Below are 27,573 nucleotides of genomic sequence, written 5' to 3' on the forward strand. Positions count from 1 at the left end.
CTTTGGACAAGTCACTATCAGTCATCACTGATTAGTTTCTATGAACGCTTCTCAGCCCATGGACCATTCACAATACACATCATTGTTCTCCGCTCAGGATTTTTAAATAGCTAAACCATTTAGTTTTTATCGTGGACCAAAGCTAAAAAGTTGAAATCTGGATCCAGACTGAAATCTTGTATCAGAACGTATGAATTTTGTGATCCAACGTTTTGGTTCAGGTCCACTCTGATTTTCTTATGTTTCCTTTAATGATGAGTTCATACAAGTCTTCATATGCCAAGCTCCACCTAAGGGAGAGGGTGTGGTCTAGTCTAGTGAAGGGACACTCAGCTGAGAGCCTGGAGACCTGACTTCTGTCACTGATCTCCTGAGTGACCTTGAACAAGTTGCTTACCTGTTTTGTCCTTCAGTTTCCCCCTCAGTTAAATGAGGATCTACATCCTCCTCCTTATGAGTGTCAATGGGCTTTGATTTAGACCCATTGATTTTTGTGCTCTTTTGTAAATCACTTTGAGATTTATAAATGCAAAGCTCTATATAAGAACGGGATATTATTCGTAATGTGATTTATAACTGATCTGGGGATGTGTGAGTACCACCAGGGTTTTTAATCATGGTACTGACTCCAACCTGTCTGAAGAGTGGGGCGAGGATGGGCCATATTTTCTCTCATGCTGTCACGTATTTTTAGTAATGTTGCTTTTAATTGTAGGGGATGTGGTTGAATAAACTGACCAGAACCTTCCCAGTGCATCATGCCAACCTGCAATGAAACCAACATCAGTCCTGCAAGATTCCTCCTGGCAGGCATCCCAGGGCTGGAAGCTGATGGCCCCTGGATCTCCATCCCTTTCTGTTCCATATACCTCATTGCAATTTTAGGAAACAGTCTGATTCTGTTTGTGATCAAGACACAGCGGAATCTCCATCAGCCCATGTACTTGTTCCTTTCTCTGTTGTCTGTCACCGACCTTGGCTTATCTCTTTCCACCTTGCCAACAATGCTCAGCGTCTTCCTGTTTAACACCAGAGAAATTGGCATTGATGTCTGTCTGACCCAACTTTTCTTTATTCACACTTTCTCCATGATGGAATCCTCTGTACTTGTAGCCATGGCATTTGACCGCTTTGTTGCAATACGCCACCCGCTGAGATACGCTTCGACTTTCACCAGTGCAAGGATAGGAAACATAGGGCTGGCGATAATAATCAGGGCTAGTGGTCTGAATATCCCAGCTGTCATTCTTCTCAAGAGGTGGCCGTACAGCACGATCCAACCTCTCTCTTATTGATATTGTTTGCATTCAGATGTGATGAAGATGGCCTGCGCAGACATTACATCCAGCAGCTTCTATGGATTGTTTGTTATCCTTTCTTCTCTGGGATTAGACTCAGTGCTCATTGTCTTGTCTTACATCATGATCCTTCAGACTCTATTGAGTATCACATCCTGGCAAGAGCGTCTCAAGGCTCTGAACACTTGTGTCTCCCACATCTGCGTCAGCCTGCTTTTCTACACCCCGCCGATCAGTTTGTCTATGATTCACAGGTTCAAAAAACAGGCTCTTCCTCAGAGTCAAATTCTTCTGTCTTATCTCCACCTCCTCTTCCCCCCAGTGCTCAATCCCATTGTATACAGCATGAAAACCAAAGAGATTTGTAAACGGATCATGAAGATCTTTCAAAACTATTTCACTAAGAGAGTCCAAAGGGGGCACTGATTTGGTTTCTGTAATCTGTCTCTCTCGGAGCCAATATGGCCCGTGATGTCCAAGTGCCTCTGTCATGCTGAGCCAGCGAGGATTTAGCAACCAGCAGGCCTACTAAAGTAAAAGGAACCCTTAAGGACATATGAGAAAAGTATTCAAATTGTTAATAGGGCCATTCCTCATGGCAAAGCCACTAGAATTCTTTAAATATAGGCCTGTATTTTTAGAGAATCAAAAGTGGATACTAATTATATTTGTCTGGGTTTACCTATATCTTATTACAAGTTCAACAATGTGACCAAATTAGCTTGTAGATGATAAATTCCAGTTCCTGTAAGTCAGGTATCATGACCTATTCTGTTAATTCAGAGGTCAAAAGGGGATATTAACGTTAAGATGAAACTTGTGTTGTAATAATATCATTGTCTTTTTTCCTCTTTGAAAATTGTAGTAAACTACCTGTGAACCATTTCAATGGTTAATGGCCTTTTGCTCATCAATGTTGCTAGTTATCAGTGTAGACTTAGGAAATAGAGATTTATTTCAAAGCAAAAATGCACATTACTTATTCTTCGCCCAAGGAAGGCCTGCTGTGATCATTTGGGGACAAGAGGTTAATCAGCTGAACTTCAGCTATAAAGGGCCTTTTGGGCCTGATCCTTACTATCTCAGAGCTGCTTAAGCATTGTCGGGGGATGTTGAAGTAACAAGATGGAGGACTTGTGGATTAGCCCTGCAATTCTCATGGAAGAATCTGAAAACACTCTGTATATGGACTGCCTATTGGACTATGACTTTTTCCATTAATTCCAGAAGGATTTCTACAAATCGGCAGCCTCACCATTTCTGCTTTGAAACTGACCTGTGAACTGGATTCATATCTGTATATATAACAATCTTTTACTACAATAACTCTTTCTTTTTGTTTAAAATAAATCTTAGATTTGTGAATAAGAATTGTCTGTAAGTGTTTATTTGACATGATGTGAAATGTGTCCGATCTCTTGAGAGTAGTAGAACTTTACAGATGGTGAATAAGATTTTATATAACCCTTAATAGATGGATTTGGCTGTGTGGGTGGGAGTCAAAGGCTAGGTTGCTTAAAGAGAACTGTAAATTGGCTTCTTGGGAACCAGGAAGGTATTATAGAAGTTGTTTGGTTACTGTTTTGATGAATCAATTAAAAGAATAAGCCACCAGTTTTGGGGATTGTCTGCCCTATTCCTTGCAGTTTGCCCTGATTGAGCATTCTCAGTATAACCCCTCCAGCGACCATGGTCACAGCCTCCCAAAAGGAAAGCTTGTATTGTTCGCCCCCCAAAATCCCAGTTAGCAAAACTGCAGTTCTGTACCCTTAAAGCTTCTCCTTCTTGTATAAAGTTTCCTGTTTTGTCCAGGGAATTAGGGTGTTCAGTGGAATACGTATACGGAAAAAGGAGTTTTAAGGGAGGAAGACTATGTATATGCATTCCTAAACTACTTAGCAGGTTGACTTGTAAATTCTCTGAAAACTCATTCTGCACTCAGAGAGTAAGTGTTGCCATGTTGGCTAAGGCTACACCACATTTCATAGATACAGAAGTTGAATCCCTGCTCTAAGAGCAAAACTTGACTCAACTTTAACTGTGGCTTCAATATTGATGCCACCATAATAAAATATGAATTTTCAGCATGCTTACTTGCTCTTCATATTAAATAATTGTGATTAATATTTACTTATTTGTTGAAATCCTTCCTTAATATGCCCTTCATTAGTGAAATCTGCATACCCTGAAGCCTTCTCTCAATCTGTTCTGCACAGTCTGCTATACTCATCTTCAAAGATTCAAAGGCCCTCTCTTGCTCTCTCTCTCCCTCTCCTGAGAGTGCTGATTAGTGCCCGTGTCTTTTACAGTTTGGGGGCCTGTGTAGGAACTACACCTATCTCCAAGTTCTGGAGGCAGTGGGCCAGGTACCCATCCCTGTTCCAACTCCTTTTCAAGCAAGGGAGCATTTTTGTTCCAAAGTCGAGTTGGAAACCCTTCAACTTTTCAACAGAGAGGGCTCCAACTCAAGCACTTCTTCTGATCACAAGGAGAGTATCTTGTGGGGAGAGAAAGAAAGACAGATGATCTGTGGGGCCAGACACAGATAGTGGTTGCCAGCCATGCCACAAGTAACCCGGCAGCCAAGCACAATGAGCACCTGGGAGAGCAAGGTGGGGACATCTGCAAATGGCCCATCAGAGGGAGACATCACTAGTGAAGAGGGCTTTGAAGGCTGGACTCGGAAAGTGGGATGTGAATCTGGTGGGAGGACAGATGCTGTGGAGAAAGGTCCTTCCACCTGGGGCCTGAGGGAACATTTCTTACAACCCAGAGATGGCTGTTGGTGGTGTTTCCCATGCCCACAGAGCGGGGTTCCTTGTTTCCTCGAACACTTCCCATTTTTTTCCTTTTTTTACAGCTTCTGTTTAATAAATTATACTTGGTTTGAACTTAATGTAGTGATCAGTGGGATAGAGATGGGTCTAGTGCGAAGAGAGTACCCAGGAATGTGGACACCCTAGCCCCCACGATGAGACGGGGGGTTCAGCCTTCCAGGAATCCTGGGCCTAACTGTGTCAACATTACATGGACTCTGCCACACAGGAGAGTGGAAGGCGAGTCCTTGATGTCAGGCAGGACTCTGGGAAAAGGGAATGGAAGTGAGGATTCAGATTCTTTTCCTAGCCAATTCCACCAGGGTAGTGCAGAAACCAGGAAATTTCCCCACAATAGCAGGACCATTCCCCCGCTCACATTGGAGAACTGGGGCAAACTGATGGGTTAGCTTTTAGTGACGTGCAAAGAGATGTGTACCTTGTGAAATCTTCACATAAATGTTGAAAGTTGAAAGGTGTAACTTTGGGAAGCACACTTTCTGCGTAAGGTGAATGTAACACCACTGCACAAGATGGCTTCCCAGACACTGGAATCAGATAAATCCTTTTTTCTGCACTATTTTCTTATGAGGTTAGAGCACTAAACCGGACATTGTTTATTTGGCCATTTGAAAAATATTTCCTAAGAAATGAAAACTTGGTCAAGCAATTGATTACACAATTGATCAACAACCAGTATGAATCACTCCTTCCTCTCACAATCAGTGTTTACACACAATGAAGGCACCTACGGAAATCATTCTTTTGAGCAAAAATGCCGTTGAATTTTCAAACCTTCAGCATTAAAGAAATTAGTGGAAAATTTTAGTTTTGTGTTTTTCATTGTGCTCCAAAGAAAGATTCTGGAAATGGTAAATGCTGTTTCAAAACTGCAACAATCCAAAGACTCAGATCGGTACGAAGCAGCAGGATTATTTCCCAAAGCCACTGAACGTGTAGCTACACTTCAAAATGAGTTGAAAGAAGCCAAACATTCAGTAAGTGAATTATCTGGAAAATGGGGCAGACAAATCAAATCCGAGAAGAAGTGCTTGATAAAGGCAGAAAGGCAGGGTAGCAGCTCATTTTTTGGCAGACAAGGGAGCAGAGCAGACCTGCTACCGTCATTTCTAGGGGAGATGATCTGAGGAAAGGCAGAATCTCCCCATGAACAACTGCTCAAAGGTCCCTCCCTGAGGGAAGGGAGGTGCTGCAGGGACAGCCTGAAAGGAAATCATTCATCTCTCATATGAAAGCTGGACTTGATTGATCCCCTTTATTTGTTGTTTGGACTATCCCAGCAGGTGAGAGCCCTTGGTATGAGCTGTCCCCGGGTGGTTCGGTCATACCACAGAAAGAGACAGTTGCTTCCCAAGAGAGTAGGAGAATGGTCTTGCTACACACAACCACCAGAAAGTGCCTTGGGGTGAGCAGACACCCTTCATGCTGCCTTACCCCAGATGGAGACCTTGGGACATTTGCAGGGCGGTGGTAGGAAGTGGCCCAGGGAGGGCCACCTTACATAGGTGGTGGGTAGAATAGGCCAGTGGAGGCTAAACATCCCCAGCCATGCAGCTCTTGACCTGCCGCCTTTGAGAGTTTGGACACCTGGGCCATGGTATTCCCACTTGTGCTCTGCCCCAAGGACCCTTCTGCTTTCCTCCCCTGGCCCTGTCCATGCTCCACCTCTTTCTGTCCTTGTGTATGGCCGCCACATACACCCACCACTGAGGCCCCTGACACCTGCCGCTTCTCACTGAGTGCCTCCCATTCTCCTCCGAGAGGCCCTGCCACCCACTGAGTCTCTCCCCTCCTCCAACCCTTGTGGCCCCGCACCCACCACTCACTGACTCTCCTCCTCCACGGACCCACTCTTTCCGCTTGCTGCGTCCATCCTCTCCTCCACCTGTCAAGGTTCCTTCCCCACTCCGAACTCTAGGGTACAGATGTGGGGCCTGCATGAAAACCTCCTAAGCTTACTTTTACCAGCTTAGGTTAAAATTTCCCTAAGGTACAAATTAATTTTACCCTTTTCCCTTGGATTTCCACTGCCACCACCAAACTTTAACTGGGTTTACTGGGAAACGTAGTTTGGACACGTCTTTCCCCCCAAAATCCTCCCAACCCTTGCAACTCCCTTCCTGGGGAAGGTTTGGTAAAAATCCTCATCAATTTGCATAGGTGACCACAGACCCAAACCCTTAGATCTGAGAACAATGAAAAAGCATTCAGTTTCCTTACACGAAGACTTTTAATAGAAGTAAAGGAATCACCTCTGTAAAATCAGGATGGTAGATACCTTACAGGGTAATTAGATTCAAAACATAGAGAATCCCTCTAGGCAAAACCTTAAGTTACAAAAAAGGTACACAGACAGGAATAGTCATTCTATTCAACACAGCTCTTTTCTCAGCCATTTAAAGAAATCATAATCTAACGCATACCTAGCTAGATTACTTACTAAAAGTTCTAAGACTCCATTCCTGTTCTGAAGCAGCATGCAGACAGACACAGACCCTTTGTTTTTCTCCCTCCTCTCAGCTTTTGAAAGTATCTTGTTTCCTCATTGGTCATTTTGGTCAGGTGCCAGCGAGGTTACCTTTAGCTCCTTAACCCTTTACAGGTGAGAGGATATTTCCTCTGGCCAGGAGGGATTTTAAAGGGGTTTACCCTTCCCTTTATATTTATGACACCACCCCATCCCCCTTGACTCTCCCACCCACCATGGACTGAGTCCCTCCTCTCCTCCACTCCCCTCCTCCACTGACTGCCAACTACCACTCGCTGACTCCCTCCTGTCCTCCACGACCCCTCCTCCATGGCTCCCCCGCCTGCTGCTCGCTGATTGCCTCCTCTCCTCTCGTCTACCCCCAACACCTGCTCAACAGAGGCCCCCACCGCTGGCCAGTGAAAAACACCAGCAAGTGTCCCACAGCTGGGCCAGGTAATAGGAGCAAGACATCAAATAAAGAGCAGAGGCATGCAAATGCCAGAGACTATCAAGTGGCGGAAAGTCCAAAGAAGGAGAGAAAGTGAACTACGGACACTAGGTTAAGCAAAGATGTGTTTCAGTCTTTCTCATTTAAACTGGAATATGAGAAAACATTTTTAGAGTACAGTGAAAAGGCAGCTGCAGTTTTCTGCTTTCCTTGCAGACAGTTTTCCAGTTTTCCAGTTGAGAGACCCCTGCGTTCACTGAAAGTGGAATAAGAGGCTGGAAGAATAGACAATCTGCCATACACAAGCAATGATCGGATAGGTGGTATTTTTTCAAACAGTAAAAAGACGTGGGCTCTCGAGTGGCACAGTTGTCACATTCTCACAAGATGGTGTTACATGAAAGCAGAGAGTATGCTGCAAAAACCGATATATTTCTTTCCCTGTCTAACCAAGGAATTCCACTGAGGGGGGCAGGAGGAGAGAGAAGAATCAGCAAACTGTGGAAACTTTCTGGAACTATGCAATTTGTTTTCACAGTATGATGAAGCACTCACAAAGAAAACAAAGTGTCCTTTCTGTTAGGATATAGATATTCGGGCCTGTCTGCAAAGGCCTGTACTTTAAGAATTTAGGTGTATTCTTATCACTTGGCTAGTTCTAGAGGTATAAAAGAAAGAAACAAAATCACTGTCTGCTGGTGTAAGGGCCTTCTCTCACTGTCAGAGTCTGAGGCTCTGTTCTTAGACTAAGGCCTTTAGCTAAGCAGCAGAGGCAGCCATCAGCTAGGAAGCGACCGGTCACATCCTCACATTCCAACCTAGTCACATTGAAATAAGGTGCTATTGGGCTGTTAGGAATACAATCCTGTCCTGATAATGCCTATCGCCTCCAGAGAAAGGGAAGTGCCTAGAAAATGTAAAAGGAAACTTAGTTTGATAGCATCCTGTCTGGCAAGAACTCACTTATCAATAGCTGGGATGTGAAATCCTCACTTCTGTATTGTCTTGTCATTATAGTTCCCACTTTGCTATTGTTTGTCTGTATAATCTCTGTCTGGTTCTGTGATTGTTCCTGTCTGCTGTATAATTAATTTTGCTGGGTGTAAACTAATTAAGGTGGTGGAATATAATTGGTTACATAATCATGTTACAATGTGTTAGGATTGGTTAGTTAAATTTCCGGAAAGTGATTGGTTAAGGTATAGCAAAGCAGAACTCAAGTTTTACTGTATAGTCTGCAGTCAATCAGGAAGTGAGTGGGTGGATGGGTGGGTGGCTGTGTGTGTGGAAAATGGGAACAGGGACTGTGGGTAAGGAAATTGGAATCCTGTTTGGCTAAGGGCAGAAATGGGAACAAGGACACAGGTGTAAGGCTCTGTGGTGTCAGAGCTGGGAAGAAGGACACTAAGGAAGGAAACTGGACTCATGCTTGCTGGAAGTTCACACCAATAAACATCGAATTGTTTGCACCTTTGGACTTTGCTCTCTGTTCATGCGAGAAGGACCAGGGAAGGAAGCGGCTGAAGGAATAAGCCCCCTAACACTTTCCATCTCAGAAGCCACTCAACTCAGAAAGAGCTCTTCCAAGTTGCTGCTGCTGACATTGTGAAAAGCGCAATCATTCAGAAAGTCCAGGAGAATGGGTTCTGCACAGTTCTTGTGGATGAAGCCCACAGTTTTAAACCAGAAGAAATGCAGTCTGCGTGAGAGACTATTAAGGAAATGTTAGCACATGTAACTCCATTTTGGTTTGGGGCCCACCATTTTTTAAATGCCAGCACATCATACACCAGGAGGAGTGATCCTTAGATACTGAATCCCTGTGAAAATACTCCTTCTTGTCTCCAGCCTGCCTTGACTCCCAGTATCTGGTTTTTGTTAGTCTCTAACTCCCTGTCTCTTGGCCTTGATGTGAGGCCTCCCATCCTGATAATAAAAGTTACTGATGCATGGCTTTAGGACCATGCTGTGTAATTAACATACAGGTATAGCACAAGGAATGCACCAAGCAGGGATAGATGGTAGATAAGACAAGGGTTTGTTTATTGGCTAAGGTTTCCGATGCACGAGGGCAACGTGCTTTGTTAAAAGGTATATAACCTTTGTATAATCTGCATTCAGGGTCCCCTCCTGGCTAGCAGGGGGGCACCACGCTCGAGAGTAATAAATTTAGTGTTTTTTGGGAACTCTGCAGTTGTGGACTTTATTTCTGTGCCTCAGCCTAGATTCGAAATGTGCGTGTCCTATCAGGTATAATTCGCAGCATTGGTGTGCGTGTCCTATCAGGTATAATTCGTAGCACTTGTGCACGTGTCCTACCAGGTGTAATTCGCAGCAGTTGTGTGCGTGTCCTACCAGGTGTAATTCGCAGCAGTTGTGTGCGTGTCCTACCAGGTGTAATTCGTAACAAGACACAGAAAATCTGGGAATAAAGGGACGATTTGTAGGATTCATTGATTGCTCTGAGTGAGGGGATGCTGGCACCACCTATCACAACGTTAAGCAGTTCTTACAAACATCGGGGATTGCAAACTTGCCGGTCATTGCCCAGTGTTATGATGACGCCGCTGTCATGGGAGTTCAATGGTTCCAACAGACATTTCTTGGGCTTTTCCTGGACAGTTGCTTTCAGTCCAATCCCTTTAGAGCACCAGTTCTCAAACTATGGGAGGCACAGGAATGTGTAAAGGGAGGCGCAAGCTATGTGGTTCTTTTTGTAAGAGCTCCAGCTCTCAGACCCAGGCAGCTGTAACTCAGGCAGAAGGGCCGTGTACACCCAGAGGAGGGCATAAAGGGGACAGCCGGAGCCTCGGCCAACACAGGGTGGCAGCAGAAGCCTGGGCTGACACACCAGGTGCTGTAGGAATCTACACTAGTCCCATGAAGGGCTCTTTTGTCAACTGTGACACCTCAGATGTCCTTTGTGTGGTTCCCCCAAGTTCTTAAAAAAAAAACTTAAAACCAGTATCAGCAGCACGCTTACAGGGAGAAACAACTTACCTGAGAAATGGATCATTTTGTGACCATGGGAGAAAAGTGTACAACACAAGCCAAAGTGAGGGCAGCAGTGGAGGTTCCGGCAAAACACAGAATCTGAAAATATGATGAAGCTTATTTCAAACTAGGCTTAAAATGGAGCGAGTCCAGCCATGCACCGAGACCTCCATGAGTTGTATGTGGCAAAGTACTGGCAAAGAACAAGATGCGGCCCTGCATGCTACACCAGCCCCTCGAAACAAGACACCCTATCTTAGTATCTAAACCCACTGAGTTCTTTCAGAGGATTATAAGAACATAAGAACGGCCATACTGAGTCAAACCAAAGGCCCATTTAGCTGAGTTCTTTGTCTTCTGATAGTGGACATTATCAGGTGGCCCAGAGGGAAGGAACAGAACAGGGAATCATCAAGTGATCCATCCCCTGTCACCAATTCCCAATTTCTGGCAAACAGAGGCTAGGGACATCATCCCTGCCCATCCTGGCTAATATCCCTTGATGGACCCAGCCCCAGGAACGTATTGAGTTCTTTTTAAAACCCTGTTATAGTCTTGGCCTTCACAAGATCCTCTGGCAAAGAGTTCCACAGACTGACTGTCTGTTGTGTGGCATTTTATACTATATTATATTATAGAGTGGCATTATTATATTTTCTGTCTTCTTATCAATCACTTTCCTAGGGGTTCACAACATTCTGTTAACTTTTTGGACTATTGTGGCACATGGAGCAGATGTTTTCAGACAACTCTCTACCATGACCGCAAGATCTCTTTCTTGATTGGTAACAGCTAATTTAGACCCCATCATTTTCTATGTGTAGTTGAGATTCTGTTTTCTAATGTGCTTTACTGCTATCATTTGAATCTCTTAAAAGCCATGGAGGGAATTCTCCTCATGACCTCGTTGTGACGCTGTGCCCCATATTCTTCATAGTTGAATGATTCTGATATAATTCTGACATAATGATCATACATTTTGTACAAGATATGTCTTGTCAGGTGTCATTGGAAAAGTTATGATTTGCTGAAAAGGATTAATCTGTTTGTGGGCATGTATCATTTTTGTATGTGGAGTTATGAATATTGACTATGTATCTGTATTTCAAATGTAGTCACACCTGGGTGACGCCCACGAGGCAAAATGCTTCCAGTCTTGACAATGGATTGTGAAGGACCTATTCAGGGTAATGAACTGGCCTTATCCCCCATCTGGTGAGCCTTCCTGAAAACCCTCCAGACTGCCTATGGCTAATTGCTGCTATGACTCACCAGGGCAGCCGGAACAAAAGATCCAGAAGTAAAAGATGTTGGATTCGTTTCCCCTGTGTTCTCACCCTGGCAGGGCACACCTACCTAAAATACTACCATACTGAAATGGCTGCAGGGCAAAGATTGGGGAAATTCCATGGTTGTTCCCTTGTACAATGTGGGGTACCGTGTGAGATGAACGCCAGGTGATTTTGGCCCTGGGAGTGGTGAAGGAATCACACAGTGAGTGGAGAAGTCCCCATGGGACTAATTCTGACACAGGATAGCACAACCTCTTCCTACACACTATTGAAATTTGATGCTTAGCCAATCAAAAGAGAAAATGAATTACGAGAACAAATTGGGAGTTGCCAGATATATATCCACTTTACACCTCATAACAAGACCCTGACAAATACTGTGGATGGCAGTATCCTGGGAGAAGAAATCCTTTTCTGTGCCCTTTGGCCTGTATTAATTTCGGATCATGTCATTTGGCCTCCACAGGGTGGCAGTTACTTCTCACAGCTAATCGACGAAATATTGCTACTGCATGGGTGGTATGCAGAGCTATGCTGCTACGATCCGTTGAAAAAGCTTTTTGGTCCCATAGCCTATGCAATCATTTCCCACACACAGTGCAGATGGCAGTATATTATACACACAAAAGAAGACCATCATTTGTTGCTAGGCTGTGTAGGAGGAAGAGGGCCTGAAACACAATCCCTTTAGTCGAGTCCTGGTCTGTGGCCATGAGACCTGGTTTAAAGGAGTCAAAACTTTGCAGCTATAAAGGTTGTGAGCAAGGGACAGGCCCGGCTTACAGAATGTGGCAGAAACAGGACTGATATTGCAGAAACACACATTCCTATGTTGTACTCGGCAGAAGAATAAACATGCAAACAGTTTCCAGAAAGCTGATACCAGAATACGTGGATGCCAAACCCATTCCCCAAAGATAACAGGAAGATGCTGACCCATCTGAAGGATAAGGTCAGGATAACAGCATAATGGATAGAGATATTTGAGGAAACCAATATGTACAAGATAATGGATGGCACCTGGACACATCAATGGGTGCTACCTCAATACATTAGAGGGTGGTACCCTGATACATCGCGGTTAATACTTAATTTGTTTGCGTCTGTGCATAAAGATGTATCTCAGAGGCAATGTCTTTCTCTGAATGAGGAGAGAATAGAAAGTCCTGCCATTAATGTAGCCAGTCCATTGTTTTGGCATATATGTGTTAGTGTACATGTAACCACTGATGTGGGGCATTAGCACAGTGGCTCCTTGGCAATAAACTGACCAAGTTCCTTCACTGACACCCGACTCTGTGCATTTACTGGACAGTTTTATTGGAGCCTGCTGTATGGGCTATCTGGCCAGAGTCAGTACAGCAGGCAGAAAGAACAAACGCACACAGCCAAATATCTGTCAACAGGCTGAACAATTTGGAAGACTCAGTTTGTCCTGACAGCCTGAGCCCCTGGGATCAGAGAATCATTTCTTCACTCCTGAGGGGGGCTCTGAAGCTGAAGTTGTCTAGTGTCTATTTTCTGCTCCTCCTGCTGCTCACACAGCTGAGGGAATTGTCTGGGAGTCCTGGCCAACCTGAAAGTCCTCAGGGACTGTTCATTAGAATCATAAAGTTGCTGTTCAGCACGGCGAGTATCAGACGTGAGATTCATACACTGATTCTCAGGGCTCTGCCTTCGTGGTGCACTAAGGAGATATCCTCTCTCTGCAGAGTGGAATTTCGGTGAGTTGCCTATTTCTGTATTTAAGTTAGTGCTGAGGGCTCAGGAAGGGTTCCAGGTTCATGGCAAGAACCATCTGGGCAGGAATTCAGCAGCAAGTTGACTTGAACTCTTCAGGATTGTCAGGTTTCAGAGTGGTAGCTGTGATAGTCTTTATTGGCAAAAATAACGATGCTATGTACATTGGCCAAACCGGATAGTCTCTACACAAAAGAATAAATGGACACAAATCTGACATCAGGAATCATAACATTCAAAGACCACTGGGAGAACACTTCAATATCTCTGGTGAGTCAATAACAGACCTAAAAGTGGCAATTCTTCAACAACAAATCTTCAAAAACAGACTCGAACGAGAGACTGCTGAATTGGAATTAATTTGCAAACTGGATACCATCCGATTAGGCCTGAACAGAGGCTGGGAGTGGTTGGGTCATTACAAAACCTAAATTTAATTTCTCCAATACAAATGTCTCCCTCCTGTTACTCATGTCTTCTTGTCAACTATCTGTAATGGGTCATTCTCTAAGCCACCTTGTTCTCCCCAGCTGATGAAAGGGCCGATGCTGGGGAGAAGGGTCCTGCCACCTAGACCCTGAACGTGTGTGGCCACTGCCAGAGAAGGTGCCTTTCCTGCAGTATCACAGCAGAGCAGTCAGTGCCTGGGCAGGAGGCCTGGGACATGTGAGGAACAGCCTGCGATCTTTCCTTATGTCCCAGAGACAGCTGTCTGTGATGTCCCTGTGCCCACTGAGCGATGTTCCTTCTTTTCTCGAACCTTTCCCATTTTTTGCTTATTTTTCTTACAGTTGCTCTTTAATAACTTATATTTAGTTAGAACTTAATGTAGTGATCAGTGGGTCAGGGAAGTGTCTGGTGTGAAGAGAGTACCACAGAGTGGGGAGAGAGCCCCCCTCCTGCATGGTTGTTTGCCCTCTTATAGGGTGCTGGCCCTTCCACAATCAGGACACAGCCTATCATGCCCTATTTCCTTACCCAGAGACATTTTCGGGTACACTTACTCTATAGATTAACATATTATGAGATATATTCATACATAGTAATATTGATTATCTCAGGGCAGGGCAAATGGCAGCCCCCCTTGTCCTCTCAGGGCAGGGGATATGGCGGGGCTGTTGGTGTGTGAGGGGCTGGGGAACAGGGCTGATGAGAAGTTGAGGGGAGCTGCTCATGGGGATTTGAGGGAAAAATCCAATGGGGGGGAGCAGTTGGAGACGGGACAGGGAGGAGGTGGAAGAGGCCAGGAGTAGGAGAACTGGTGTCCAGAATGGAACCATGCAGGTAGGTGAAAACACAGACAAAGGAGGACGGGGAGCTGCAGGGCAGAACGGAGGGACTGAGAGGGCAGGATGAAGGCTCTAGGGCCTGGAGTGGGGAAACGGGTAACAGGGTGAGGAGGGGATTGGGGAGAGAGGATTACTGGGCAGGAGAAGGCCCTGCATAATGAGTTCATGGTTGGAGCGGGGCTTGATGGAGTAGGGACGAGAATGGATGGATGTGGGGTTGGCTTTGGCTGTTCCTAGGAGGATGTATGTTGTGGCTGCAGAATATACCTGGGGGCTGTGGGAGATTCCCTGGAACTGTGGGGAGATCTGGCTGCTTTGTTTAAGTTGCACAATAAAATAAATTGTTTCAAATCCAGGTAATGGAAAGACTACAAGTTCACTCGCCCACGTGCCGAACAGTACACCCTTGGTGGTGTCCATCCACAATAGTCCGTGTGGAATTTTGGCTCCTTATAGCACAGGCATCTCCAGGTCTGTCAAGCTGGCACCTTTCAAGAACTAACGTCTCTTTGAGAAAAAAACATCAGGGTCAAATCCTGACTGAAAGCAAGTCAGTGCCATTCCCCTGACTCAGGCTGTTACACAATTTACCTCAGCTCTGAGATGGGCGATTGCTGAATGTTGTGAAATCTTGTGAATTGGGTTACCAGTAAATCCGGGACACTGCACCAGTCGCTGCAGAAAGACTTCAAATCATTCACCTTTTAAGTCTTTTCCATTTGTGCTGGTCGAGCTAAAACGGGTAACAATGTGATCAACGGTGATTCCCAATTGATTATCTGTCCTCCAGAGCTTTTACCCACTGGGTTATAAACATTGCTGCACTGTGTGCCTGACAGAGAGAGGGAATGCTGCTGCCCAGGCTGTTCAGGCTCTGCTTCCTCAGGAGTCAAGGATGAACACTCTCCAGCTGCTACTTTCGTGGCTTTGGTAAGTTTGCTGATCACACTGGAGTTATTTCACGGACAGAGACAGGCAGTCTCAACTGCTTGAAACGTTTAATCTGTAACCAATGAGACCTGCACATTCTTATGATCAGCATCTTTAGTCGTTGTTGTATATAGGACCCAAACTCTTCGGAAGACAGGTCCCTCCCTTGTGGTGCTTGCAATCTGAGGGCCCAGATGGTGCAAACATTACCCATGTAGCGTGGAATTTAACCCCCGCTGGAGTGTCTGCTAGGATACCATAAGTGGGAAAATGGAGCTCTTTGTCTTTGTTCCAACAATATTTAATTGCAGTGAGGGTAAGGGCCTTTTGGGCCCCTTGATGTCCCTCGGAGTTATGCATAGAATTGAGGATAGGGGTTCTCACAGTAAATGTTGCACATGTCAAAACTCCCGGTGAAGGAATTTCTGGCTTTCTCCACAGGGCTGGATCTCACCCAGTGTGAGCAAAGGAGGCATCTAGAATGAAGATAGGACACAGCTAACATTCACAGTCTTCAGAGGCTCCTTTTCTTTTCATCCCTCCCCCTCCAATAATAACATCATGTATAACAGCGAGGAAGCCTTATTTACAGCTAAAGCACAGCAGAGCTGGATTGTGTTCCCTGTTCTACCACAGCCTCCTTGTTTGGCTTTGGACAAGTCACTATGAGTCATCACCGAGTAGTTTCTATGAACGCTTCTCAGCCCATGGACCATTCACAATTCACACCATTGTTCTCCTCTCACAGGATTTTTAAATAACTAAACCATTTACTTTTTTATCATGGACCCAAGCTAAAGAGTTGAGATCTGGATCCAGACTGAAATCTTGTTCCAGAATGTACGAGTGTTCTGATCCAATGTTTTGCTTCAGGTCCACTCTGCTTTTCTTATGTTCCCTTTAATAATGAGTTCATACAAGCCTTCATATGCCAAGCTCCACCTAGGGGAGAGGGTGTGGTCTAGTCTAGTGAAGGGGCACTCAGCTGAGAGCCTGGAGACCTGAGTTCTGTCACTGATCTCCTGAGTGACCCTGAACATGTTGCTTACCTGTTTTCTGCTTTAGTTTTTTGCTCAGTTAAATGAGGATCTACATCCTCCTTCTTTTGAGTCTCAATGGGCTTTGAATCAGACCCATTGATTCTTATGCTCTTTTGTCAATCACTTTGAGATTTATAAATGCAAACCTCTATATAAGAACAGGATATTATTAGTAAAGGGATGTTCTAACTGATCTGGGGATGTTAGAGTTCCACCCGGGTTTTTAATCAAGGTACTGACTCCAACCTGTCTGAAGAGCGGGGGCATAATGGGCCATATTTTCTGTCATGATGTCACATATTTTTAATCATGTTGCTTTTAATTGTAGGAGGTGTGGTTTAATAAACTGACCAGAACCTCCTCAGTGCATCATGCCAACCTGCAATGAAACCAACATCAGTCCTGCAAGATTCCTCCTGGCAGGGATCCCAGGGCTGGAAGCTGATGGCCCCTGGATCTCCATCCCTTTCTGTTCCATGTACCTCATTGCAATTCTAGGAAACAGTCTGATTCTGTTTGTGATCAAGACACAGCGGAATCTCCATCAGCCCATGTACTTGTTCCTTTCTATGTTGTCTGTCACCGATCTTGGCTTATCTATTTCCACCTTGCCAACAATTCTCAGCGTCTTCCTGTTTAACGCCAGAGAAATTGGCATTGATGTCTGCCTGACCCAACTTTTCTTTATTCACACTTTCTCCATGATGGAATCGTCTGTACTATTAGCCATGGCATTTGACCGCTTTGTTGCAATACGCCACCCGCTGAGATACGCTTCAACTTTAACCAGTGCAAGGATAGGAAATATAGGGCTGGCGATAATAATCAGGGGTAGTGGTCTGCATATCCCAGCTGTCATTCGTCTCAAGAGGTGGCCGTACAGTAAGATCCAACCTCTCTCTTATTCATATTGTTTGTATCCAGATGTGATAAAGATGGCCTGTGCAGACACAACACCCAGCAGCTTCTATGGTTTGTTTGTTGTCATTTCTACTCTGGGATTAGACTCAGTGCTCATTGTCTTGTCTTACATTATGATCCTTCAGACTCTATTGAGTATCACTTCCCGGCAAGAGCGTCTCAAGGCTCTGAACACCTGTGTCTCCCACATCTGCGTCATCCTGCTTTTCTACACCCCGCTGATCAGTTTGTCGATGATTCACAGGTTCAAGAAAAAGGCTCTCCCTGAGAGTCAAATTCTTCTGTCTTATCTCTACCTCCTCTTCCCCCCGGTGCTCAATCCCATTGTATACGGCATGAAAACGAAAGAGATTCGTAAACGGATCATGAAGATCTTTCAAAACTATTCCACTAACAAACTCCAGTGGGGGCACTGATTTGGTCTGTCTAATCTGTCTCTGTCGGAGCGAATATGGCCCATGGTGTCCAAGTGCCTCTGTCACTAAAAGCAACCCTTAAGTACATATTAGAAAAGTATTGAAATGGTAAACAGGGCCGTTCCTCATGGATAGCTAGCAAAGCCATGGTAAATAAACTAGAGTTCTTGAAATATAGGCTTGTATTGTTAGAGAAATGAAAGTATATACTAATTGTATTTGTCTGGGTTTACCTATATCTTATTACAAGTTCAACAATGTGACCAAATTAGCTTGTAGATGATAAATTTCAGTTCCTGAAAGTCATGTTTCATTACCTATTCTGTTAATTCAGAGGTCAAAAGGGGATACTAACGTTAAGATGAAACTTGTGTTGTAATGATATCTTTGTCTTTATTTCTCTTTGAAGTTTGTAGTAAACTACCTGGGAACCATTTCAATGGTTAATGGCCTTATGCTAATCAATGCTGCTAGTTATCAGTGTAGACATAGGAAATAGAGATTTATTTCAAAGCAAAAATGCACATTACTTATTCTGCACACAAGGAAGGTCTGCTGTGATCATTTGGGGACAAGATGCTAATCAGCTGAACTTCAGCTATAAAGGGCCTTTTGGGCCTGATCCTTACTATCTCAGAGATGCTTAAGCTTTGTCGTGGATGTTCAAGTAACAAGATGGAGGACTTGTGGATTAGCCCTGCAATTCTCATGGAAGAATTTGAAAACCCTCTGTATATGGACTGTCTATTGGACTATAACTTTTTCCATTAATTCCAGAAAGACTTCTACAAGTCGGCAGCCTCACCATTTCTTCTTTGAAACTGGCCTGTGAACTGGGTTCATATCTCTATGTATAATGATCTTTTACCACAATAACTCTCTTTCTTTTTGTTTAAAATAAATCTTAGATTTGTGAATAAGAATTGTCTGTAAGTGTTTATTTGACATGATGTGAAATGTGTTTGATCTCTTGAGAGTAGGAGAACTTTACAGATGGTGAATAAGATTTTATATAACCCTTAATAGATGGACTTGGCTGTGTGGGTGGGAGCCAAAGGCTAGATTGCTTAAAGAGAACTGTAGTTTGGCTTCTTTGTAACCGGGAAGGTATTATAGAAGCTGTTTGGTTACTGTCTTCGTGAATCAATTGTAAGAATAAGCCACCAGTTTTGCGGATTTTCTGCCCTATTCCTTGCAGTTTGCCCTGATTCAGCATTCTCAGTATAGCCCCTCCAGTGACCATGGTCACAGTCTCCCAAAAGGAAAGCTTGTATTGTTCGCCCCCAAAAATCCCAGTTAGCAAAACTGCAGTCCTGTACCCTTAAAGCTTCTCCTTCTTGAATAAAGTATCCTGTTTTCTCCAGGGAATTAGGGTGTTCAGTGGAATACGTATAAGGAAGAAGGAGTTTTAAGGGAGGAAGACTGCATGTATGCATTCCAAAACTACTTAGCAGGTTGACTTGTAAATTCTCTGAAAACTCATTCTGCACTCAGAGAGTAAGTCTTGTCATGTTGGCTAAGGCTACACCACATTTCATAGATTCAGAAGTTGAATCCATGCTCTAAGAGTAAAACTTGACTCAACTTTAACTGTGGCTTCTCTATTGATGCCACCATAATACAATATAAATTTTCAGCATGTTTACCTTGCTCTTCATAGTAAATCATTGTGATTAATATTTACTTATTTGTTGAAATCCTTCCTGGGCCAGATACCCATCCCTGTTCCAGCTCCTTTGCAAGTGAGGGGGCATTTTTGTTCCAAAGTTGAATTGGAAACCTTTCAACTTTTAAATATAGAGGGCTCCAGCTCAAGCTTTTCTTCTGATCACAAGGAGAGTATCTCGTGGGGAGAGAAAGAAAGACAGATGATCTGTGGGGCCAGAGCCAAGAGTGGGTGCCGGCCATGTCACAAGTAAGCCAGCAGCCATGCACATTGAGCAGCTGGGGAGAGCCAGGTGGGGACTTCTGCATACCGCCCAGCACAGGGAGTCGTTACTAGAGAAGAGGGCGTTGAAGGCTGGACTCAGAAGGTGGGATGTGAATCTGCTGGGAGGACAGATGCTGGGGAGAAAGTCCTGCAACTTGGAGCATGAGGGAGTGTGCCCAGTGCCAGAGCAGGCTCCTTACCTGCAGTATCACCACGGAGCAGCCAGGGCCTGGGCAATAGGTGATGTGTGAGGAACAAATTGGGAACATTTCTTACATCCCAGAAATGGCTGTTGGTGGTGTTTCCCATGCCCAAAAAGCGGGGTTCCTTGTTTCCTCGAACATTTCCCATTTTTTCCTTTTTTTACAGCTGCTGTTGAATAAATTATATTTGGTTTGAACTTAATGTAGTGATCAGTGGGTTAGAGAAGGGTCTGGTGCAAAGAGAGTACCCAGGAATGGGGACACCCTAGCCCCTGTCCGAGGGAACACCCTAGCCCCCACGATGAGACTGGGGTTCAGCCTTCCAGAAATCCTGGGCCCAGCTGTGTCACAATTACACAAACTCTGCCACACAGGAGAGTGGAAGGGGAGTCCTTGAGGTCAGGCAGGACTCTGGCTAAAGGGAGTAGAAGTGAGGATTCAAATTCTTTGGCTATCCAATTCCTCCAGGGCAGTGCAGAAGCCAGGAAAGTTCCCCACAATAGCAGGACCATTCCCCCGCTTATATTGGGGAACTGGGACAAACTGATGGGTTGGATTTTAGTGAAGTGTAAAGGTACGTGTACCTTTAGTTAAATCTTCATATAAATGGTGAAAGTTGAAAGGTGTAGCTTTGGGAAGCACACTTTCTGCGTAAGGTGGATGTAACGCCACTGCACAAGACGGCTTCCCAGAGAATGGAATCAGATAAATCCTTTTTTCCGCATTATTTTCTTATGAGGTTAGAGCAGTAAACCGGACATTGTTTATTTGGCCATTTGAAAAATATTTCGTAAGAAATGAAAACTTGGTCAAGCAATTGATTACACAATTGAACAACAACCAGTATGAATCACTCCTTCCTCTCACATTCAATGTTTACACACAATGAAGGCACCCACGGAAATCATTCTTCTGAGGAAAAATGCCGTTGAATTTTCAAACCTTCAGCATTAAAGAAATTAGTGGAAAATTTTAGTTTTGTGTTTTTCATTGTGCTCCAAAGAAAGATTCTGGAAATGGTAAATGCTGTTTCAAAACTGCAACAATCCAAAGACTCAGATCGGTACGAAGCAGCAGGATTATTTCCCAAAGCCACTGAACGTGTAGCTACACTTCAAAATGAGTTGAAAGAAGCCAAACATTAGGAAGTAAATTATCTGGAAAATGGGGCAGACAAATCAAGTCCGAAAAGGAGTGCTTGATGAAGGCAGAAAGGCAGGGGAGCAGCTCATTTTGTGGCAGACCAGGGAGCAGAGCAGACCTGCTTCTGGCAGCTCCACGGGAGATGAGCTGAGGGAAGGCAGAGTCTCCCCATGAACAACTGCCCAAAGGGAAGGGAGGCACTGCAGGGACAGCCTGAGAGGAAATCATTCATCTCTCACATGAAAGCTGGGCTTGATTGATCCCCTTTATTTGTTGTTTGGACTATCCCAGCAGGGAACAGCCCTTGGACTGAGCTGTCCCCGGGTGGTTCGGCCATACCACAGAAAGAGGCAGTTGCTTCCCAAGAGAGTAGGAGAATGATCTTGCTACATCAACCACCAGAAAGTGCCTTAGGGTGAGCAGATACCCTTCATGCTGCCTTAGACCAGATGGAGACCTTGGGACATTTGCAGGGCAGTAGTGGGAAATATTATATTATATTATAGAGTGGCATTATATATTATAACATAATAAATTATAAAATGCCACACAATACACAGTCAACCTGTGGAACTCCTTGCCAGAGGATGTTGCAAAGGCCAAGACATTAACAGAGTTCAAAAAAGAACTGGATAAATTCATGGAGGTTGGGTCCATCAATGGCTATTAGCCAGGATGGGCAAGGAAAGTGTCCCTAGCCTCTGTTTGCCATGAGCTGGGAATGAGCGCCAGGGGATATAATATTATATTATATTATATTATAGAGTGGAATTTATTTATTTTCTGTCTTCTTATCGATCACTTTCCTAGTGGTTCACAACATTAAATTTTTGTACTATTGTGGCATATTGAGCAGATGTTTTCAGACAACTTGCTACCATGACCACAAGATCTCTTTCTTGATTGCTAACAGCTAATTTATGAATATTGACTATGTATCTGTTTTTCAAATGTAGTTACACCTGGGTGACGCCCACGATGCAAAATGCTTCCAGTCTTGACAATGGATTGTGAAGGACCTATTCAGGGTAATGACCTGGCCTTATCCCCCATCTGGTGAGCCTTCCTGAAAACCCTCCAGACTGACTAATCGCTGCTATGACTCAGCCGGGCATGCAAAGGAATGTGAACAGACCACATGACACTGAACTCCATTTTGGGTACCTGTATTTTTCCACAATCTGGATTGGGATCTGTTTTTGGAACGAAGGATTCCCACTCAGTGTTAATTCTACATGTGGTGGGGTGAGACATCATCTAGTGGCCTCCCTCCCCACATAAGAGAACTCCTGGAAATACCTGCAAGTATTGGAATTCCACCATGATTTCAACAATTTCCATCCTACCATCAACCTCAGCCTGGATCAGTCCACACAAGAGATCCACTTCCTGGACACTACGGTGCTAATAAGCAACAGTCACATAAACACAACCCTATACCGGAAACCTACTGACCGCTATTCCTACCTATATGTCTCCAGCTTTCACCCAGACCACACAACACGATCCATCGTCTACAGCCAAGCTCTACAATACAACCGCATTTGCTCCAACCCCTCAGACAGAGACAAACACCTACAAGATCTCTATCAAGCATTCTTACAACTACAGTACCCACCTGCTGAAGTGAAGAAACAAATTGACAGAGCCAGAAGGGTACCCAGAAGTCACCTAGTGCAGGACAGGCCCAACAAAGATAATAACAGAATGCCACTAGCCATCACCTTCAGCCCCCAACTAAAACCTCTCCAACGCATCATCAAGGATCTACAACCTATCCTGAAGGACGACCCATCACTCTCACAAATCTTGGGAGACAGGCCAGTCCTTGCCTGCAGACTGCTCCCCAGCCTGAAGCAAATACTCACCAGCAACCACACACCACACAACAGAACCACTAACCCAGGAACCTATCATTGCAACAAAGCCTGTTGCCAACTGTGTCCAGATATCTATTCAGGGGACACCATCATAGGGCCTAATCACATCGGCCACACTATCAGAGGCTCGTTCACCTGCGCATCTACCAATGTGATATATGCCATCATGTGCCAGCAATGCCCCTCTGCCATGTCCATTGGTCAAATTGTAAAAGAATACGTACAAGAATAAATGGACACAAATCATATGTCAAGAATTATAACATTCAAAAACCAGTTGGAGAACACTTCAATCTCTCTGGTCACTCGATTACAGACCTAAAAGTTACAATATTACAACAAAAAGGCTTCAAAAACAGACTTCAACGGGAGATTGCTGAATTGGAATTAATTTGCAAACTGGATACAATTAACTTAGGCTTGAATAGAGACTGGGAGTGGATATGTCATTACACAAAGTAAAACTATTTCTCCACATTTATTCCCCACCCCCCACCGTTCCTCAGACATTCCTGTTAACTGCTGGGAATGGCACACCTTGATTATCACTACAAAAGATTTTCTTCCCCCCTAGCTCATTGTAAGTGATCACTCTCCTTACAGTGTGTGTACCTATTTTTTCATGTTCTGTGTGCATATAAATCTCTCCACTGTATTTTCCACTGAATGCATCCGATGAAGTGAGCTGTAGCTCACGAAAGCTTCTGCTCAAATAAATTGGTTAGTCTCTAAGGTGCCACTGGTTCTCCTTTTCTTTTTGTGAATACAGACGAACATGGCTGCTACTCTGAAACCTGCAAGTATGGACGGCAGCCCGAACCAAAGATCCAGATGTAGAAGTTGTTTGATTCCTTTCCCCTGTGTTCTCACCCTGGCAGGGAAAACCTACCTAAAATACCACCATACTGAAATGGCTGCAGGGTGAAGATTGGGGAAATTCCATGGCTGTTCCCTTATACAATGTGGGATACCATGTGAGAGGAACGCCAGGTGATTTTGGCCCTGGGAGTGGTGAAGGAATCACACAGTGAGTGGAGAAGTCCCCATGGTACTAGTTCTGACACAGGATAGCATAACCTCTTCCTACATCGATTTCTGAAAGATGTACACACTATTGAAATTTCATGCTTACCCAATCAAAAGAGAAGATGAATTACTAGAAGAATTGGGAGTTGCCAGATATATATCCACTTTAGACCTCAAAACAAGACACTGACAAAAACAGTTGATGGTAGTATCCTGGGAGAAGAAATCCTTTTCCGTGCCCTTTGGCCTGTATTAATTTCGGATCATGTCATTTGGCCTCCACAGGGTGGCAGTTACTTCTCACAGCTAATCGACTAAATATTGCTACTGCATGGGTGGTCTGCAGCGCTATGCTGCTACGATCCATTGAAAATGCTTCTTGGTCCCATAGCTTATGGAATCATTTCCCACATATAGTGCAGATGGCAGTATATCACACACACAAAAGAAGGTCGTCATCAGTTGCTAGGCTGTGTAGCAGGAAGCTTTAGCAAAGCTTTTGACACGGTCTCCCACAGTATTCTTGTCAGCAAGTTAAGGAAGTATGGGCTGGATGAATGCACTATAAGGTGGGTAGAAAGCTGGCTAGATTGTCGGGCTCAACGGGTAGTGATCAATGGCTCCATGTCTAGTTGGCAGCTGGTATCAAGTGGAGTACCCCAAGGGTCGGTCCTGGGGTCGGTTTTGTTCAATATCTTCATAAATGATCTGGAGGATGGTGTGGATTGCACTCTCCTCAAATTTGCGGATGATACTAAACTAGGAGGAGTGGTAGATATGGTGGCAGGTAGGGATAGGATACAGAGGGACCTAGACAAATTGGAGGATTGGGCCAAAATAAATCTGATGAGGTTCAATAAGGATAAGTGCAGGGTCCTGCACTTAGGACGGAAGAACCCAATGCACAGCTACAGACTAGGGACCGAATGGCTAGGCAGCAGTTCTGCGGAAAAGGACCTAGGGGTGACAGTGGACGAGAAGCTGGATATGAGTCAGCAGTGTGCCCTTGTTGCCAAGAAGGCCAATGGCATTTTGGGATGTATAAGTAGGGGCATAGCGAGCAGATCGAGGGACGTGATCGTTCCCCTCTATTCGACATTGGTGAGGCCTCATCTGGAGTACTGTGTCCATCTAGACATGGAGCCATTGATCACTACCTGTTGAGCCCGACAATCTAGCCAACTTTCTATCCACCTTCTAGTGCATTCATCCAGCCCATACTTCTTTAACTTGCTGACAAGAATACTGTGGGAGACCGTGTAAAAAGCTTTTCTGAAGTCAAGATACAATACATCCACTGCTTTCCCTTCATCCACAGAACCAGTAATCTCATCATAGAAGGCAATTAGATTAGTCAGGCATGACTTTCGCTTGGTGAATCCATGCTGACTGTTCCTGATCACTTTCCTTTTCTCTAAGTGCTTCAGGATTGATTCCTTGAGGACCCGCTCCATGATTTTTCTGGGGACTGAGGTGAGGCTGACTGGCCTGTAGTTCCCAGGATCCTCCTTCTTCCCTTTTTAAAGATGGGCACTACATTAGCCTTTCTCCAGTTGTCCGGGACTTCCCCCGATCACCATGAGTTTACAAAGATAATGGCCAATGGCTCTGCAATCACAGCCGCCAACTCCTTTAGCACTCTCGGATGCAACGCATCCGGTCCCATGGACTTGTGCATGTTCAGCTTTTCTAAATAGTCCCGAACCACTTCTTTCTCCACAGAGGGCTGGCCATCTACTCCCCATTCTGTGTTGCCCAGTGCAGAGGTCTGGGAGCTGACCTTGTTTGTGAAGACAGAGGCAAAAAAAGCACTGAGTACATTAGCTTTTTCCACATCCTCTGTCACTAGGTTGCCTCCCTCATTCAGTAAGGGGCCCACACTTTCCTTGGCTTTCTTCTTGTTGCCAACATACATGAAGAAACCCTTCATGTTTCTCTTAACATCTCTTGCTAGCTGCAGCTCCAGGTGCGATTTGGCCCTCCTGATTTCATTCCTACATGCCCGAGCAACATTTTTATACTCTTCCCTGGTCATTTGTCCAATCTTCCACTTCTTGTAAGCTTCTTTTTTTATTTTTAAGATCAGCAAGGATTTCACTGTTAAGCCAAGCTGGACGCCTGCCATATTTACTATTCTTTCGACACATCAGGATGGTTTGTCCCTGTAACCTCAATAGGGATTCTTTGAAATACAGCCAGCTCTCCTGGACTCCTTTCCCCGTCATGTTATTCCCGCAGGGGATCCTACCCATCAGTTCCCTGAAGGAATCTAAGTCTGCTTTCCTGAAGTCCAGGGTCCGTATCCTGGTGCTTACCTTTCTTTCCTGTGTCAGGATCCTGAACTCGACCAGCTCATGGTCACTGCCTCCCAGATTCCCATCCACTTTTGCTTCCCCTACTAATTCTTCCTGGTTTGTGAGCAGCAGGTCAAGAAAAGCTCTCCCCCTAGTTGGCTCCTCCAGCACTTGCACCAGGAAATTGTCCCCTACATTTTCCAAAAACTTCCTGGATTGTCTATGCACCGCTGTATTGCTCTCCCAGAAGATATCAGGATGATTAAAGTCACCCATGAGAACCAGGGCCTGTGATCTAGTAGCTTCTGCGAGTTGCTGGAACAAAGCCTCATCCACCTCATCCCCCGGGTCCGGTGGTCTATAGTAGACTCCCACCACTACATCCCTCTTGTTGCTCACACTTCTAAACTTAATCCAGAGACACTCAGGTTTTTCTGCAGTTTCATACCGGAGCTCTGAGCAGTCATACTGCTCCCTTACATACAGTGCTACTCCCTCACCTTTTCTGCCCTGCCTGTCCTTCCTGAACAGTTTATAACCATCCATGACAAGACTCCAGTCATGTGAGTTATCCCACCAAGTCTCTGTTATTCCAATCACATCATAATTCCTTGCCTTCACCAGGACCTCCAGTTCTCCCAGCTTGTTTCCAAGGCTTTGTGCATTTGTATATAGGCACTTGAGATAACCTGCTGATCGCCCCTCATTTTCAGTATGAGGTAGGAGCCCTCCCCTCACAGACGTTCCTGCCTGTGCTTCCTCCCGGTATCCTGCTTTCCCACTTACCTCAGGGCTTTAAAAGGTCTCTTTCCCCCGGTGAACCTAGTTCAAAGCCCTCCTCACTAGGTTAGCCAGCCTGCTCGCAAAGATGCTCTCCCCTCTCTTCGTTAGGTGGAGTCCGTCTCTGCCCAGCACTCCTCCTTCATGGAACACCATCTCATGGTCAAAGAATCCAAAGCCTTCTCTCCGACACCACCTGCGTAGCCACACGTTGACATCAACGATTTGACGGTCCCTACCCGGCCTTTTCCTTCCACGGGGAGGATGGACGAGAACACTACTTGCGCCTCAAACTCCTTTATCCTTCTTCCCAGAGCCACGTAGTCCTCAGTGATCTGCTCAAGGTCTCCTTACAAGAAGACTTTTAATAGAAGTAAAAAAAAGAATCATCTCTGTAAAATCAGGATGGTGAATACCTTACAGGGTAATTAGATTCAAAACATAGAGAATCCCTCTAGGCAAAACCTTAAGTTACAAAGAAGACACACAGACAGGAATAGTCATTCTATTCAGCACAGCTATTTTCTCAGGCATTTCAAGAAATCATAATCTAACACATACCTAGCTAGATTACTGATTAAGTTCTAAGACTCCATTCCTGTTCTGTATCCGGCAAAAGCATCACACAGACAGACACAGGCC

General features: G+C 44.7%; 1 protein-coding gene and 1 pseudogene across 1 annotated transcript; both read left to right on the top strand.

Moving 5' to 3' along the window:
* The first annotated feature begins 758 nt into the window (after positions 1–758).
* Positions 759–1,724, top strand: LOC140905586 (olfactory receptor 51G2-like; annotated as a pseudogene).
* Positions 1,725–16,709: 14,985 nt separating this feature from the next.
* On the top strand, positions 16,710–17,675 carry LOC140905587 (olfactory receptor 51G2-like). Its single transcript, XM_073329107.1, has one exon. The coding sequence runs from the start codon at positions 16,710–16,712 to the stop codon at positions 17,673–17,675; it is 966 nt and encodes a 321-aa protein (XP_073185208.1).
* The last annotated feature ends 9,898 nt before the right edge of the window (positions 17,676–27,573 follow it).

Source organism: Lepidochelys kempii, chromosome 1 (genome assembly GCF_965140285.1).
Source record: "Lepidochelys kempii isolate rLepKem1 chromosome 1, rLepKem1.hap1, whole genome shotgun sequence".
NCBI classification, from domain to species: Eukaryota; Metazoa; Chordata; order Testudines; family Cheloniidae; genus Lepidochelys; species Lepidochelys kempii.